This window comes from Echinops telfairi, unplaced genomic scaffold, assembly GCF_000313985.2.
Source record: "Echinops telfairi isolate 266 unplaced genomic scaffold, ASM31398v2 ScPeMD7_7458;HRSCAF=8496, whole genome shotgun sequence".
NCBI classification, from domain to species: Eukaryota; Metazoa; Chordata; class Mammalia; order Afrosoricida; family Tenrecidae; genus Echinops; species Echinops telfairi.
In genome coordinates this window covers 48365673-48379899 of record NW_022111358.1, presented here as the reverse complement: position 1 = coordinate 48379899, position 14227 = coordinate 48365673, and the positions used below count along the sequence as shown (strand labels likewise).

The 14227-nt window shown below is 58.9% G+C and overlaps 1 protein-coding gene across 1 annotated transcript in view; it reads left to right on the top strand.

Moving 5' to 3' along the window:
* Positions 1 to 311: 311 nt before the first annotated feature.
* The window catches only part of USP36 (ubiquitin specific peptidase 36), a 29872-nt gene continuing 15956 nt past the window's right edge, over positions 312 to 14227 (top strand). The window contains exons 1-9 of the mRNA XM_045299518.1: positions 312 to 362; positions 4345 to 4447; positions 6038 to 6299; positions 6580 to 6801; positions 9098 to 9208; positions 9559 to 9661; positions 12553 to 12620; positions 13089 to 13159; positions 14178 to 14225. Of these exons, the coding sequence (XP_045155453.1) occupies positions 6047 to 6299; positions 6580 to 6801; positions 9098 to 9208; positions 9559 to 9661; positions 12553 to 12620; positions 13089 to 13159; positions 14178 to 14225 (876 nt within the window). The 5' untranslated portion in view covers positions 312 to 362; positions 4345 to 4447; positions 6038 to 6046. The remainder of the gene's footprint in view (positions 363 to 4344; positions 4448 to 6037; positions 6300 to 6579; positions 6802 to 9097; positions 9209 to 9558; positions 9662 to 12552; positions 12621 to 13088; positions 13160 to 14177; positions 14226 to 14227) is intronic.

The window sequence follows — 14227 nt, the reverse complement described above, 5'->3', positions numbered from 1 at the left end:
GCCCAACCGGAAGTGCGGGCGCATCACATGCTCTGCGGGAACTTCGCGTGACGGCACAGCGTCTGCGGCTCGGCGTGCTTGCGTCATCGCGTAGGCTGGCGGGGTACGGTAGTGGCAGTGACGTTCCCGAGGCGTCCAGCAACCGAGGGCGGGTCTATGGGGGTGGGGCCGCAGGTAGACCCCGCCTCTTAAAGCCGCCAGACCTCTTCGTGGTTGGCTCTGGGCGGCCGCAGGGCGCGGCGCCTTTAAGGCTCGCAGTGACACGTGTGTCCCGCGCCGGAGGCCCGGATGGTGCGCACGCCGGACTGCGGGCCGGGAGACGCCAGCGCCGCGCGGGCCTGCAGCGGCGGCCCGGAGGCCTGGTAGGCTGCTGCGGGCAGCGCGCGGGGAGGTGGCCGCGAGGTCATGCGGGCCCCGGGAGGGCGCTGGGCACTCGGCTGCGGCGCGTCCCGGGGCGCGGGCAGCGTGGATGCGTGTTCACAGGGCCCGGGTGCTCGCGAGGGAGGGATTCGGGGTGTCTGCTGAGACGGGGTGTCCTCGAGAGAGGGTTTCTGGCTGTCCACAGGGTGGGGTGTCCGTGAGGAAGGGCCTCGGGGTGTCTGCCCAAACGAGGTGTCTGCGAGGGGGAATTCGGGGTGTCCGTAGGCTGAAGTGTCTGCGAGGGGGAATTCGGGGTGTCCGTAGGCTGAAGTGTCCGCGAAGAAGGGCCTCGGGGTGCCCGCGGGGGGCAGGGTGTCCACGAGGAGAGGTTTAGGGTGTCTGTGGGAGTGGGTACCCCGCAGAGAAAGGATTCGGCGTGTCTTCCGGGTAAGGTGTCTACGTGGAGGGGCCTCGGGATGCCCGTGGGGTCTGGGGTGTCTGCAAGGAAAAGTTTTGAGGTGTCCTGGGGTGGGTTTCCTCGAGGAAGGGACTTAGGGTGTCGGAGGGGTGGGGGGGGCTCGCGCATTCGCCTGAAGGGGACTTGGCAAGTTCACTAGGGGTCTGGCGCTTCCCCGTGGGGGGCTGTGCGTTCTGGGATCTCGAGGTGACCCTTGGAGGCTTGGGGGTGCACTCGGGCTGTGGTGCATCCGCCACCCTCTGTCTCCTCCCGCCCCTTACCCCTGGGAACCCTGGGCTGAGGTGCGCGCAGGCTCTGCGCTCTGGGGCTGGAGCGGGCAGCCGCGTGGAGAGAGTCACCTCGTGGTGCGGTGTGGGCTCATTAAAGGCTCCTGGCTTTTCTGAGTGGGTTTCCCCTGGGCTGCTAGGAGCTAGAGGCAGAGACAGGGAAAGTGACTGGGGCTGATGGATGCCAGGAAGCCCTTGGAGAGCACGGATGGATGCTCACGTGTGTTCTTTACTGGCCCCGGCTGGCTTCCGCAGAGCTGCCCAGAATTGAACTCTAGCTGGTAGGGACCCTACCTGTGTACCCCCACATGAAACACTACCCAGCCTTATGCCATCCAGTGCTGTAGCCACTGTGTCAATCCATCTGGTTGAGGGCCACCTTCTATTTTAGCTGACTCTGTACTTTACCCATGTGCTGCACTGGTTGGTGTAGTGGTTATGCGTTGGGCTGCTAACCTCAGGGTCAGCAGTTTGAAGCCACCAGGAGAAGGATGAAGAGGACGAGCCTTTCTGCCTCTGTAAAGAGTTACAGTCTGGAAAACCCACAGGGGGAGTTCTACCTTGTCCTGTGCGAGATCGCCGTGAGTTTTGAGAGCTGCTTTCCCAAGCATGGTGTTCCTCTAGGGATTGGACCTTCCTCAGAACACAAAACACATCCAAGGTTTTCCTGGGAAGTCTCGCCATCCTCTGTTCTGAGGAGCATTCTGGCTGTCCTCCCAAGACAGGTCTGTGCATTTCTCTGGCAGTCTGTGATCTATGTGGTACTCTGTCAACACCGTCATTCAGTTCATCGGACCTCCTTCAGCTCTCCATCGCCCAGCTTTGACTGTGTAGGAGGTGACAGAAATACTGTGGCGGGGGCCTCAGAGCACATCTTTGCTCTTTGACACGCCGAAGGGGTCTTGTGCCGCAGATTTGCCCAATGGAAGACATCAGTGGCTTTCTTGACGGCTGCTTCCAGGGCCCTTGGTTGTGGAGGTGAGCAAGGTGCCGTATTTGGCAAACTTGGGTCTCTTCTGCTGATCATGATACACTAGTTGTTGTGAAGAGTTTGCTTTGTTCGCATTGAGTCGTGGTCCGTTCTGGCTGTGGCCTTGAAGCTCCTTCTGTAAGACGTGCTCCAGATCCTCCACATTTCCAGCCAGGTCGTGGTGGTCTGCGTGCCGGTCGCCCAGGAGCAGGAGGTTACCCACAGCTTGTCCTGATCCCCACCCTGAGATGTCTTTGCCTAGTCACCGGCACACAGCGAGACATCTTTCCTGATGGTCCCTGTCTACCCCACCTCCCTCGTCCCAAGTCCCTTCCAGCTCTGGCGGGACTTGCTGTGTCCATGACACTGCTGCAACCCTTTCTGAGTGCGGGCCAGCAGCCTTTTGCCTGCCTGTGAGAGTCATGGTGCTGCTCGGGCCTTTCCACCTGAGTTGGATCGCAGCAGGCCCTGGGGAGGCCTCCCTGCCCCAGAGGGTCTTGTCTTCCTCGTCGCCGCCAGGGTGAGGCCGAGAGGATGAGTGTACAGTGCAGTTTAAATGGAGAGATGAGGGGGGAGAGCACAACAGGCCTTTGAGGCTGCCAGGTTTGAGCCCCTGTAGCAGTGGAAGCGGACTTGTAAGTGTGTTAAGTGTGACTGTCGTGCGGGGCTCCTTCCCTGGACCCTGGAGGACTGCTGTGGAGAAGGGTGTGGATGCCCCCCACAAGGTCCTTCAGAGGATGTGCTGATGGGTGCTCCGAGGGGTGGCTTCCTATGGTTACCCACACCTCGGGGAAATCACTTTTTGGTTGCTGCTTCACATTTGCAGTGGGAAACATTCTGTGCTTTCGAAATCTCCCGACTCCTGCTCTGGCACCGGTGCCTTTTCCTCAGGACGCTGGTCACGAGTTAAATTGGGTGAAAGAGCCATCACTCTCCGGATGCTCTCCGTCCTCCGGCCAGCCACCCACAGAACCCTCTCCTGTCCTGTCCCGGGTGGCAGTGGCTGTGCAGTGCTTCTAAAGCCAAGCACCTTTGCAGGGCTGAGGCCACGTACTACACAGGTGGACATCAAAGTCCATTGTCCAAGTGTGCCTTCAGACTGGTAGGAGGGCTGTCCCACTTGCTGAGGCCGTCAGTCTGTCCCGGGCAGGCAGCCTCCTCTTCCTTCTAGCGACTGGTGGGTTTGAACCACTATCGATTAGCAGCCTGGAACTTACCTGTACCACCAGGGCCGTGTGTGTGTGTGTGTGTGTGTGTGTGTGTGTGTGTAATACACATATATCTACATATAACACATACATGCATTATATTTGCATATCTACCCACATACATTGTCCATTATCTGTAATTTCCAAAACTCAAACTCACTGCCATCGAATCTATTCTGATTCCAATCAGCTCTATAGGACAGAGTAGAAACGCCCCTGTGGGTTTCCAAGGCTTTAAATCTTTACAGGAGTAGAAAGCTTCTTCTCTCTCCGTAAGAGTGGCTGGTAGGTTTGAACTGCTGGCCTTGGGATTCGCAGCCCAACTTATAAGGACAGCACCACTAAGGCTCCATTCTGTGTACTTCTCAAACAACTCAAACTCAACTGCCGTCGGGTTGATGCCGACTCATTGCTACCCTGTAGGGCAGAGTAGACTGCCCCTGTGGTTTTCTGAGACTGTAACTCTGTACAGGGGTAGAAAGCCCCATTTTTCTTCCCTGAAGGGGTTGATGGTTTTGAACTGCTGGCCCTGCAGATCACAGACCAATTCATAACCATGCACTACCAGGGCTCCAGGTCTGTATTCTTAGCAGAGGACAAATCTGGTGGCTCATTGTTCTTGTCTTTTTTAATGAAGAGTGTGGGCTCAGTCTGAGCTTGAGGCCTGGGCTAGTGTTGGAGATGGTGGTGAAGGCCGAGGTTCAGGTTAGAATTTGAGTCTGGACAGGGTTAGGGTTTCAGTGCATTCGATTTCTGGCTTAGGCTTAGGGTCTGGCGAGGGCTGGGGCTAGTTAGGGTCAAGGTGTTAGAAGTTAAGCTTCTCGGGTGTTTTCCCGACCCCTCCGCACCCCCGGCATTTTCCTGCGGCGCTCGGAGTAGACAGTTGGGGCTGCTTGTTGGGAATATGTGTCAGGCTCTCCCCTGGTCTGCCTGGGCAAGAGCTTGTCCTGGCAGCTGTGGTCCTCTAGCCGCCCTCCCGCCCTTCCTGTGCTCTCCACGATGGCTAGTTCTTGGAGGGGAGGGGGGTGGCCTCCTGTGACCATCTCTCTGTTCACCCCACAGAGCCAGACGCTGCTTTTAAAAGAGCTGTGAGGCCACTTGGGTGATCGACAGGCACCGCCGGACACCTCCCTTTAGGAGCCGTTGCCACATCCAGCCCTCCCAGGTAAGCCTGCGGGGGCTCCTGCCAAGCTGGCCAAGCTACCTCGTCACTCTGAGGGGGCTCTCAGGGTCCCTGCCCCTTAGACAAAAAACCTCTTACTTCCAGTTGAAAACCCAGCTGGCACCTCCTCCCTACCCCACACCCCGCGCCCCATTCTTCCCGCCTTTCATGAAATAACCCAAACTCACTGCCATTGAGTCAGTTCTGACATGCATCGGCCAACCCGCTGTGATACCCGGGCTCCTGGCATCTCTGCGCTTTTAGAAACTCTTCCAGAAATCCGAATTCAACCCATGTATGTGGGGCTTCATGGAAAAAACTCAGTCTTTGAACTCCATCTTTTCATGGGGGTTTGAAACCACCTCTGGGGAATTCACGAGCCTTGTCTGGTAGCAAATTGAATGGCTTCTAGGGGTTGAGGTTCACCTCTCCCACCCCGCAACCCTGTGGCTTGTGGTTTCTATTCTTCCTCTGAACTTTGAACTTGATCCATAGGTCAGTGCTTCTCTCGATGAGTTTGGGGTACAGTTGGCTGGGTGGCTTCTTGTGGCAGGCTGGGGCCTGGGCACCAGGCTGTGTAGCAGCTTTCCTGGGTGGCTGAGTGAGCAGCTTAAGGAACACGGTCCCTAAGTGTAGCTGTGGTGGATACAAAGTAGCAGTCTGGGTGTACAGTCTTTCTCTGCTACAGTGTCTCCTGCATGTGGGGATGGCCCTCCTCCACCAGTGGCTACAATGTGGCAAGCACTCTGTGTGGCCCCTGAAGGCCTCTGTTTGCACCCCATTGCATATCAAAGACCAGGAGGCATGGGGTGGTGGGAGGCATGCTCCAGGAGCAACTTCCTTGCCAGCTGGGGATGGAGCTGGAAGTGGCCTGGGTGCCTGATGGGCTGGCCCTGTGCTTGGTCAGGGCTGGGGCCACCCTCTTCTCATCAGTCACTACTTTGTCTTTCACTGTGGTTCTTCCTCCCTTGCTCTAAAAGACCACCCAAGTCCACTGACATGGGATGCCAGCATGTACCCAACTCCGAGCTTTCTGTTGCCACAGGGGAGAGGACTCCAAAGCCGGTGTGCCGACCTGAACCCTAGGTTTTCTTTGCCTACTCTGCGTCCACATGCTGTCCAGGGCAGTGGCTGAGACACTGGGTAATTGTCTCATCGGCTTTGTCATGTTAACCAGCCCCCCTGCCTCCCGTGGTCCCGCTGAGCTGGGCCGAGGAGGGTCCCCGGGTGTCCTCCTTACAGAAGTGCCACTCGAGTGAGGGCCCTACCAAGCGCCAGGCAGAGCTGGGCAGCTCGGCACCCAGGCGGGGCGGTCTTTCTTCCCACGGAGCCACTGCGTGGATTTGAACTGCCGGCCTCGCAGCTCAGCTCAGGGCTTATGTCACCAGGGTCCCCTCTAAATCCTGGAGGCCCCTCGGGCTGAGTTCATCCCACGTTAGACTCTCACTTCTCTCGGCCTGTGAAGCGTGCCTGTGCGTGACGCTGGTGCCCATGTCTTGTGGACCTGTGTGTGTGTGTGATCAGTGTCTTCCGAGAAGCAGTGGGCTTGTCCCTGGGGCCTGCCTGTCCACGCTCGATGTCCGGTCCCCCCAGGGCTGCGCCATGCCGATAGTCGATAAGCTGAAGGAGGCCCTGAAGCCCGGCCGCAAGGACTCGGCGGCTGACGGGGAGCTGGGGAGGCTGCTGGCGGCCTCAGCCAAGAAGGTCCTGCTGGAGAAGATCGAGTTCCAGCCCGCCAGCAAGAGCTTCTCCTACCAGCTGGAGTCCCTGAAGAGCAAATACGTGCTGCTGAACCCCAAGACTGAAGGAGCTACTCGCCACAAGGGCGGCAGTGAGCCCCCGATCAGGAGACAGGGTACGGCATGGGTCCCCCCAGCAGCCGAGGGGTCAGCAGATTTCTTTGAGTGTGTCTAAAGGTGTCGTCCCAGGTGTGATGGGCGGGCGGGGCCGTGGGAACCAAGAGCAGAGAGACACAGGGTGGGCTGCAAGGGGCCAGGGGGAGGTGCCAGGTGGGGGGCAGGCTGTGATCTCTGAGCGCTCGGGGTATGGAGTGACTGGGTACCTGGTATACGTGGTGGTGGCAGCAGCAGCCCTGTCCTCTCGGGGCTCGTGTTCACCTCTGCCCTGCCCCACAGGCGGGGAGCGCTCGTACGACAGCTGCACGGACGGGGTCCCGGCCCCCCAGAAGGTGCTCTTCCCCACCGAGCGCCTGTCCCTGCGCTGGGAGCGTGTCTACCGCGTGGGCGCCGGCCTGCACAACCTGGGCAACACCTGCTTCCTCAACTCCACCGTGCAATGTCTGACCTACACGCCACCGCTCGCCAACTACCTGCTCTCCCGGGAGCATGCGCGAAACTGTGAGTGTCCCTGTGTGGGAGGCAGGGGGCAGCCAGTCCCCTGAGCAGGACTGTGTCCTCACCAGAGCAGCTCATTCTGGGGTGATGGTGGGCACCAGACGCAGCAAACAGTGCCCCAGCACGCACAGCGGTTTTTAGAGACAAACTGAATTTAAACAAAACCCAACCCATCGGTGGTCTCTGAGGCCCTCCAGCTCGCAGGCCCTGTGGGACAGAGTAGCCGCCCCTGCCTGCATTGCAAGGATGTGTATCCTGAGGGACGGAGACCCCAGGACCCTCCTGTGGCCAGCTGTCAAGTGCTTGCATCACGGCGCCACTGCAAACACACACAAGCTAGGGCCTTTGGGTGGCTCTGGCTGATGGCACCTGCACAGGGTTTCCGAGGCTGTGCGTTGCTACAGGAGCAGACAGCCTCCTCTTTCCCTTGTGGAGCGACTGGTAGATTTGAACCACCTACCTTGGGATTAGCGGCCCCACGCCTACCCCCCTGTGCTACCAGGGCTCCTTAAGAATAATTCTTGTGGCCAATGTAGCCAGGTTTTTATTGGTGTGAAAACAGGTGGTGTGTGCCACTTCAGTCATCGTCACTGGTACAGCTCAGTGACTACAGTGACATCACACCCACCCCACCCCAACCAGACAGAAACTGGAGGCACACTTGAGAAAGGCCCCCTGGACACCAACGTTTCATGGACTTTATTAGACAATCCCTAACACAGGAGTTCAACTCTGGGGCGGTTCGGAGGCAGAGAAACCGTGGGTGAGTGAAGAGTCGGTTAATTCTGAAAGAAACGGAGGCAGACCTAACAGATAGAAGTGCCTGGTGAACTGGCTGCCGCTCTTAGCATCGAATTGTTCCCGTCCTTCACAAGCGTGTCTGATGGGTGCTGGTGGGCTGGTTCGGTCTGGTATCGACCCTGCCCTGCCCTCCGCTGAGAACCAGGCCAGCTCATTCTGTTAGGTTCTAGCAGCTTGGAGAGCAGCGTTATACAAGAGTGTCCGTCATGAGAGAGAAGACTCCAGGTTTCCCCTTACTCAGGAACCGTCGTAGGTACAGGGATTCCAGGCGCAGGACCCCGCCCCCTTGTTGTCAGTTTTGTCTGGTGCTTTCCATCTGGGTGCCTGTGCCACCGTGGTTCACAGCGCAGCAGGCTCGCCCGGGATGGACAGCTTTCCCTGCATTCGCAGCAGACCTGGACAGGCTAGGGGGAAAGAGCGGGCAGCAGACTTGGCTTTTTCAAAAACGTGGCTAAAAAGTTATAAAGTAACAAATGGGTATGCTTAGAAAAGTCCAAAATGAAAGCTATGCCCATCTCAGAATGGTAAGCGCATCGTGTGACTGGGGTCTGATGTCCACCCAGGAATCAGGTTTTGGTGTAAATAAATCCTGGCATCTTTGTGCCCCTGGAAAGCAGGCAACGAGGCCAGCCCTCACGGTGTTGAGACGTCTCAGGAGCCGCTGCTCGTAGGTGTTGAGGAAAATCCTAAAACAGGATTGAACAGGGTAGTGGCATATTCTTTGTACTTCCCTTTCTGTTTCAAATGTCTCAGAGTTTATAAAAGCTAGCGCTGCCCTGCCACCTGCCCTAGCCCCTGCTGACGGTGCCAGCAGCAGGGCTGGCTCACGGGCCGACTCAGCTTCGCAGGCACTCGCTGTGCACATTGGGTTGCCAGTCGAGGGGACTGCTCTTGCTCTCCAGAGGCAGAGTGGCGCAGTAGTGAACGTGTGTGGCCTGCAGAGCCCTTGTGTGTGGGACCCAGCCGCTTACGGGAACATTAGCCTGGGGGGGGGGGTGAGACTGCTGACTTGGGGTGTCAAGAGACCCTGAGACACTAAGCTACTGACCTTCCACACACCTTGCACTTGCCTTTGGAAAGTTGGGCTATTGCTGATTATAATGGACTGATGCCGTACATACCATGCGCTGCCATTACTCTGCTGCTGACCCAAAGATGGGGGTTTTGAGTCTGCCTGGGGCGCTGTGGTAGAAAGGCCTGGCAGTCTCTTTCTGAAGACTGAGCCTCAGAGGGCCCTGAGGAGCACAGACTGGCTGGGCCACGCGCGTGGGGCTGCCCAAGTCAGGATCAGTCCAACAGCCAGTGGTTAATGAACTATCACAGGTCTCAACCGATCCCTCGGGATGACCCGTGAGCTTGCTGGGGACCCCGCTATGGACATGTCTCCTCAGTGATCCTCGGGAAGGCAGGGTCACGATGTTCCTTCTCCCTCGGGGCTTGTCAGGCCAGGCAGGGGTGTTGTCGCCAGTCTCTGGAGAACTCTGTTCTCTGTCCACAGGCCACCAGGGGAGCTTCTGCATGCTCTGCGTCATGCAGAACCACATCGTCCAGGCCTTCGCCAACAGCGGCAATGCCATCAAGCCTGTCTCCTTCATCCGGGATCTGAAAAGTAAGGGGCACTGCCGTCAGGCCCGGCTTAGCCTCGGGGCTGCCCAGTGGGCAGTGGGTGTGGCAGGGCCCAGTCTTAGGAAAGGAACCTGTGTCTCCTTGGGGCTGTGGTGCACTCAAGGGATAGCCATGCAGCCCCTCCCTGAGGCACGGGGCACCCTGCCCGAGGAATGCGTGGTACTCGGCTGACACCTGCGTGCCTGGGCTCCTGGTGTTCCATGCTGGCTCTGTGGCATGCCGCATCTGAGCCCTGCGGTGGTGGGAGGGACTGGCCTGGTCCTCTGCACCAGGAAGGGCTGGCAGGAGTAGCCCGGCGCTCTCTGCCCAATGACAGCCTTCTCCCGCCCACAGAAATCGCCCGGCACTTCCGCTTCGGGAGCCAAGAGGACGCCCATGAGTTTCTGCGGTACACCATCGACGCCATGCAGAAGGCCTGTCTGAACGGCTACGCCAAGTACGCCCAAGGGTGGGCAGACACGGGCTCCCCACCAAGGCTGGCGCCTCCTACAGCCCCTCGCCCAGGCGATGGGCTGTGGTCAGGGGCATGCAGCAGCCCTGGGGAGAGGAGATGGCCCACACACCTGTGTGGGATGTTCAGCTGCACACATCCCCATCGTGTCATGACTTTGCTGGCATTTTCGCTCCTGGTCTCTGGAGCCCACCCGCAGGAGCAGGAACTTGTGGGGTTCCAGGTGTCCTTGTGAGAGAACTTGGAGGAGGGCAGGAAGCGTTGATGTTGGGAAATGGAAGGCTGGGAAGCCCTTGCCTCACAGTGGCATGGATGGCCATAGGTGAGGGTGTTTGCTCTGTGCTTCCCTTCTGGTGTCTCTGCCTGGTGGCCTAGTGCTCACGTGTCAGACTGCTAACCACAAGGTCAGCAGTTCGAAACCACCAGCTGCTCCATGGAAGAAAGGTGAGGTTTTCTGCTCCCAGAGAGAGTTCCAGTCCAGAAAACCCCCAGGTCCGGTCCTGCACTGTCCGGTAGGGTTGCTGTGTAACAGCCTGGACTCGACTTAAGCCCCAAGGGGTTTGCCTTTGGTTTCTCCCGGTGTCTCTGCTTGCTTATTTTGCTCACTTTTATTGTGACTCAGGTTTCCTTCAGCTTGATTTCCTGGCTCCTTTTCCTACGCACCATCCAAACCCAGTGCCCTCGAGTCAGTGCAGCCACCCGAGAGGGTGCTCAAGGCGGCACACACCTCTGCAAGAGCAGCCTCCTCATCACCCCCCACTCAGACCCCTTGCTCCCGCTGGCTGACTCCCCAGAGGCTGGTGTCTCCATGCCTCCGTCCAGTTCTCACAGTTCCTGTGTTCGGCCCACCCGCCTCCTGCTTTCGGCCCGGCGCTGCAGTGGGGGCATGTTGCTGGGGAGTCCATCTCCTGAGGATGGGGAAGGGCGCCCTGGTGGCGTAGTGGTTACTCATGGGGCTGTGATCCTCAGGGTCAGCAGTTCGAAATCACCAGGAGAAAGACAGGCCTTCTACTCAAGAGTTTCCATCTCGGGACCCCCAGGGCAATCACCAAGAGTTGGCATCACTCCGTGGCAGTGAGAGTTGTCGTGGTTAGGAGACTGGGTGGCGTCGTGGGGTAGGCTCAGGGCTGTCACTGCAAGGTCAGCGCACCAAACTCACCAGCTGGTCCTGGGGAGAAAGATGAGGCGTGCCGGCCCTGCCCACCGCTAACGTGATGCCACTGCCCGGCCTCCATCCCTCCCCTCCCCTCCCCTGCCGCACTCCTTGAGGCTGGAGCTCAGTGTCTCTCTCCCTCTGATGGGAATGTGTCTCTTCCTTTCATCTTTTTAACTTGAATTTCACATGGACCCTGGTTTCTGATAGTCCCAAATAGTTGTTTGAAGGTCCATAGGTCCCCCTTTCTTCATCCTGCTTGGTGATGTCCTTTGATGAAGCCCTGGGGCCCTTGTCTCCACGTCTCTCCCCAGGGCAGACACCCGGGCCCGGCATGCCCCCTCTGGCAGCTCAGGGAAGTGTAGCCTCTTCTGATCTGCAGAGTACCCCCCACCCCCCACCTTTGTGGCTCCCCTGCCCTTCACCAGCTGCTCTCCTGGGTCACCTCTCGGTCCTTATTCCCCCACATCCGAGATCTGTTCTTCCCGGCTGCGTGCCCCTGGGAACCCCAGAGTCAATACCCAAGATAGTCAGGCTCATACCTTACCCTGACCCCTGGCAGCAGTGACCTCAGGTGACCATCACTACTGTCCCTACTTCTCTCCCTGCTGACTCTGGCCCTGCACGGGGCCCTGGGAGCAGGCCTTGGCCTTCTGCTCCTGCTCTCTGGCACCTTGCAGTGTGTGGATGCAGTCTGGGGCCGGCGGCCACCCTTCTCTGGGGGTTGACTGTGCGGGGACGGCCCTGCCTGTTTTCTGGTGTGGTGACATCTTTTCTCCGAGTGAAGTTGCACCTGGCAGATAGAACAAGGGGCCCTATGTTGGTCCCCAAATCTTAGGTGTGTGTGTGTGTGTGTGTGAGAGAGAGAGAGAGCTAGCTAGCTCACTTCCAGGGCTGGGGCGTGAACCAGCACAGCTGGGGAGGCCTGGGCATTGGTGGAGATGCAGAGCCTGCAGTGGGTTCTATGGATGGCAACTTCAACTGCACTTTGAGGGGTGCTGAGGAAGTCTGGCCTGTGAGGGGCTGCCCCAGGAATGGGGACGGGGGAGTGTGGCTTCTGAGAGAGCTGTGGACCCAGGGTTGGAGGGACACTTGTTTCCAGGGTGTAGACCACACAGTGTGCTGCCCCAGAGTCCAGTGAGCAGACTGCTAGCTGTCTGGGGGTCGCTGGCCATTCAGAGGGTGATCAGGCGGGGGTGCATGAGCACCAGGAGCAGTCTAGCTGTAGGTGGTTGTCTCCAGAACCTTCTGGCAGGGCTGGAGGCTGCTGGGGGTGGGGGAGGTGTCAGTGTCTCTCTGGGATCTGGGCACTTCTGGCCGCCCTGACCCGGGCCATGGAGTCTGAGGGGGCATGGCTCTCGGGGTGGTTTGCTTGCTCCCGTCCCCTCACTGGTCCTTGGGGGTGCATGCATGAGGGGAGGGGCCTGAGCCTGGAGAAGGACAGAGGGTGGGCAACTGGGAGGGTGGGTCTGTCTTACAGAAAGACCTCTCTGTTGCTCCATCGAGACTGAGAGTGAGTGAGGCTCAGGTGAGCCAGGCGAGCTGCTTGGGTGGCCTTCTTGGTGGCCACATGAGGCTGCCCACCGAGGGGCCGAGCGGGGGGCCTGGGCTGGGGGTGTCTTTAGAAGGGACAGGACAGTACAGAGGTCACAGCAGGCAGTGAAGAGTGAGGGTCCCGCCGAGGGTGGTGCAGGGCTCTACAGTCCCTGTGTTCTATCTGCAGGCTGGACCGCCAGACACAGGCCACAACTCTCGTCCATCAGATTTTCGGTGGCTACCTCCGTTCCCGTGGTAAGTGAGGCCGCCTTCTCTGTCCGACCCAGAGACCAAACACGGGCTGGGTGGGGCATCAGGGGCCTTCCCGGCACAGTGGTCACGGGCAGGTGGCCAGTCCAGTGGCTCGGTGCTGTCTGCCCTGGGATGGTGGGGGAAGCAGCATGCCGTGACGCTGTGGAGACAGGTGTTCTTGGGCAGAGAGAGCCAGGCCAGATCCCAGTGGGTGGGTGGTGCCCACAGGGGAGGGGGGGTGGTAGTCAGGCTTGCGGGGGCTGCAGGGCCAGCTTGGGCAGGTGTCTGGAGGGTTCACTTGAGTTAAGCTTGAGGCTGCCCCCTCCCCCACTTCAGATACTGTGGGCCTCAGGGACATGGTGTGGGCTGGGTGCATTCCAGTGTCTGGCCAGGGCCCCGTGCAGAGGCTACTGTCCGGTCCTTGGTCGCCATCTGCTGCCCACCCACCATCACGGCCTCCCTTCTTTGCAGTCAAGTGTTCCATGTGCAAGAGCGTCTCAGACACATACGACCCCTACCTGGACGTCGCGCTGGAGATCCGGGTAAGGGCTGGCATCCGTGGGCATGTGGCAGGCAGGAAATGGGTCAGGGGTGGGGGGGTAGTCAGTGGGTCTGTACTGTCTACATTGGATCTGGATCCAGTAAATAGAGGGGGGTCCTCAAGATGGACAGGGAAGTGCTTCAGATCTGCTGCAGTGCACCCCAACCCCTCCCCGGTTCCTGTCTAACTCTTCCTTACCAGTGTTTAGAAAAGTGGGAGGCAGAGGGCGGGGTCAGGACTCAGTTTTGCATCCTGAGCTCCTGAGCAGGGAACGTTGCTCATTCCGTACATGCGTTGGGGAATCCTGGTAGCATAGTGGTTACGAGCTGGGCTGCTGACCGCAAGGACCAGGCTACCAGCCCACCAGCTTTCCTGAGGGAGAAAGACGGGCTTTCTGCTCCCGTAAAGAGTTACAGTCTCCGAAACTCAAGGGGGCTGTTCTCCTTGGCCCCGTGGGGGTCACTGAGTCAGAATTGACAGGATGGCAGTGTCTTTGGTAGGTATATCCTGGGAGGTTGCTGGTGGTGCCATCATTAAGCATTGAGCTGCTTACCCTAAGGTCAGTGGTTTGAACCCCCTGGCCGCATCTTGGAAGACAGATGAGGCTGTCTGCTCCTGTAAAGACTGTCCACCCTGGAAAACCCTAGGGATCAGCTCTACTCTGTCCTGCAGGGTCCCTGTGAGCTGGATTGACTCAGCACCAGAGGGTTTGGCTTGGGGAGGGTATGCCGGGGGCAGAGCACAGTCTTCAGCACAGCGCCCTTTCCCTGGTGGGTCACCTGGGCCTCCGCAGGTGGGTGCCACCAGCTGCAGTCTCTGGGCTGGTGTAGTCGGATGCCTTGGGACTGACAGGCTCCAGGGCCCCTGGTCCTGCCCCTCTGCCATGGACGCTGGGCCTTCGGAGAGTAGCAGTCAGCAGATGTATTTTGTGCAGTGAAGCTTTAGTGATTTGCTGCCTCAGCCGGAAAGGGCCTTGCCTTTGGCATTCCCGAATCAGCGGCCCCCTGTGCCCCTTTCAGCAGGCAGCCAACATCGTGCGGGCCTTGGAGTTGTTCGTGAAACCGGACGT